At 38.4% G+C, this 2104-nt stretch overlaps 1 protein-coding gene across 1 annotated transcript; it reads left to right on the top strand.

The window, feature by feature from the left end:
• LOC104728102 (uncharacterized protein At4g04775-like) lies at positions 966-1465 on the top strand. The gene is made up of 2 exons (XM_010447130.1): positions 966-1139; positions 1208-1465. The coding sequence occupies exons 1-2, from the start codon at positions 966-968 to the stop codon at positions 1463-1465; spliced, it is 432 nt and encodes a 143-aa protein (XP_010445432.1).

Genomic DNA, 2104 nt, shown 5'->3' with positions numbered 1-2104 from the left:
AGTTCGCGCCAATTCCACATCATCACCTAATCCTTGTTGGATAATCCTTTCAATAGGAACAACATGCACCTTGTTCCAGCAAGCTGGAATAGCATGTGCCTTGTCCCAGCAAGCTCGTACAATCTATTAAGTTTGGGCTTGTTTTTGATTATAAATTAGTGAAACTTCTTGATTTAGCTTTATCTGAAGATACTATAAATAATGTGAAGAATTTGAGAACAATAATGGAAACAAGTGTAGAATCATTGGGTTTTAATATCTCAGCTTGAAATGGTCATAACGAAGTTGTTGATTTGTAATATTCTTGTTTATTACAGTTTTGGAACTGATTTTGGGTGTTTGTGTCTATAGGCATAGTCCTTGCCTTGGTTTGTTCAAAGATAGTAGGTATAAGTCTAAATCAAAGAAGTCATCTTTGAAGTCTGTTGATATCATTGGATTTGGAGCTGGCCCTGAGCTTGAACGAAGAGCAAAGGAAAGAGTTGAAGATAGCTCTATCTTGTTGTTGCTGCTACGTCTGTTAATCCCCCTAATTTCATCCATCTTGTTTATAAACCTTCAAGTGGCTCTGCCAAGACCAAACACTACAAGAAATAAATGTGTTAATAGGGGAAAACGAGCTATTTCCCCCCAAGAACTATCATATCTCGCTGGATGGAGCCCGAACTTTGGACACGATCTATATAGCCATGTCCACTATGACCAACTCTTATTTCCCCCCAAATCAAAAGTTTTACACTTATATCACCCCGAGCCTAAATTGCATCGGTTTATCCGGTGAACCGCAGACCAAACGATATAAACCCGATATTAAACCAATTATGACCCGATCCCTACCCAGTTACGACCAGATTCCTTACCCACAAATTCCCAATTTTCAAATATCACGAACCCTACAATCAACTTGCCATTTTTCTTCTTCTGTCTTCTTTTCTGGGTGCCCATTACCGAATTCGAGCTTCAGAATGAGCAATTTATCAACAAACTCGACCGGATCATCCAGTTCTCGTGCGAGAGGAAGAGTGTTCGATGTGCCAAAGAGATGTTGGTGCGGGGAAGCTGTTGTGGCATTGATCTCGAAATCTGATCCGAATCCTTACCGGAGATACTACCGTTGTAGTTTTGCTGCAACAAATAAGGTAAAAGTTATGCTTTGATCCTCTTGTTTCATGATTTTGGTTGGTTCTAATTATTGGGAAATTGGTAGCTTCGGAACGATGAACACACATTCAAGTGGGTCGATGAAGCTTTGTTGAATGAGGTAGATGCATTGATCTCGAGTAATGCTGGACTTGAGCAACATCTGAAAGAGCTTAGGACAGAGAGGTTGGAGTTTGAGAAGATGGTTTATGAGAAGATGGAGAAGGAGGTCTTGGAGAAGGTTGAAGATGGTTTAAGTGAAGCCAAATCATGGAATAAGAAGATGATGAGTGTTATATTGTTAGTTTGTATGGTCATGATTTGACTAAGCAAAGTAGTTGGTTGAAGATGGTGTATGCTCCTGGTTGTAACCTTTTGTGTTAAGACAATTTGTATTTCAAACCTTTTGTGGTAAACATGAAGCTCCATTTGTGTTAAACATGAAGTTAAACATGAAGCTATGCATTCATACAAAATACAAAAGAGATAGGGAGCAAAGAGATTAAATTCAATGTCATAAACGTTAAAATAGATCATACAAAAGAGATAAGAAAGGCAAGAGTTGATGTGGTCGAAAATACATTATAGGCAACCACAAATTTCACCATTTGAGACAAAAGAAACTAAGCGATCTAGGGGAAGACAAGAGTTTATGTGGTCGAAAAATACATTATAGGCAACCACAAAACTAGCACCCTAGTTAGAAGTAGCTACTTGATCATTCTTGAGTTAGTGAACCTTGACTTGGTTCAACTTGAGAAGGCTCTCGAGAAGGCTGCAAAAAAAATAGAAATTTAGTAAAACCATCAAAGTTAGAAATTTAAACCATCAAAGCAATGCATCATACCTTGGCAAATTCAGCCTTATGGAACCTAGAGTTATGGTTAGCTTCCCCACAAATGCCACAATGCATTATTCTTTTCTTCTATTTTGGTTGCTTCTTAGTAGGTGACTCATTCACACC

The sequence above is a fragment of the Camelina sativa genome, chromosome 11 (genome assembly GCF_000633955.1).
Source record: "Camelina sativa cultivar DH55 chromosome 11, Cs, whole genome shotgun sequence".
NCBI lineage: Eukaryota > Viridiplantae > Streptophyta > Magnoliopsida > Brassicales > Brassicaceae > Camelina > Camelina sativa.
Note: the sequence above shows the minus strand (reverse complement) of the source record. Positions and strands in the feature narration are given on the sequence as shown.

Bases quoted from the DNA above. Each gene is read 5' to 3' on its own strand.
- LOC104728102 (XM_010447130.1), top strand. From the start codon at position 966: ATGAGCAATTTATCAACAAACTCGACCGGATCATCCAGTTCTCGTGCG. The intron at 1,140-1,207 runs GTAAAAGTTATG...GGAAATTGGTAG, and splicing joins GTTTTGCTGCAACAAATAAG to CTTCGGAACGATGAACACAC.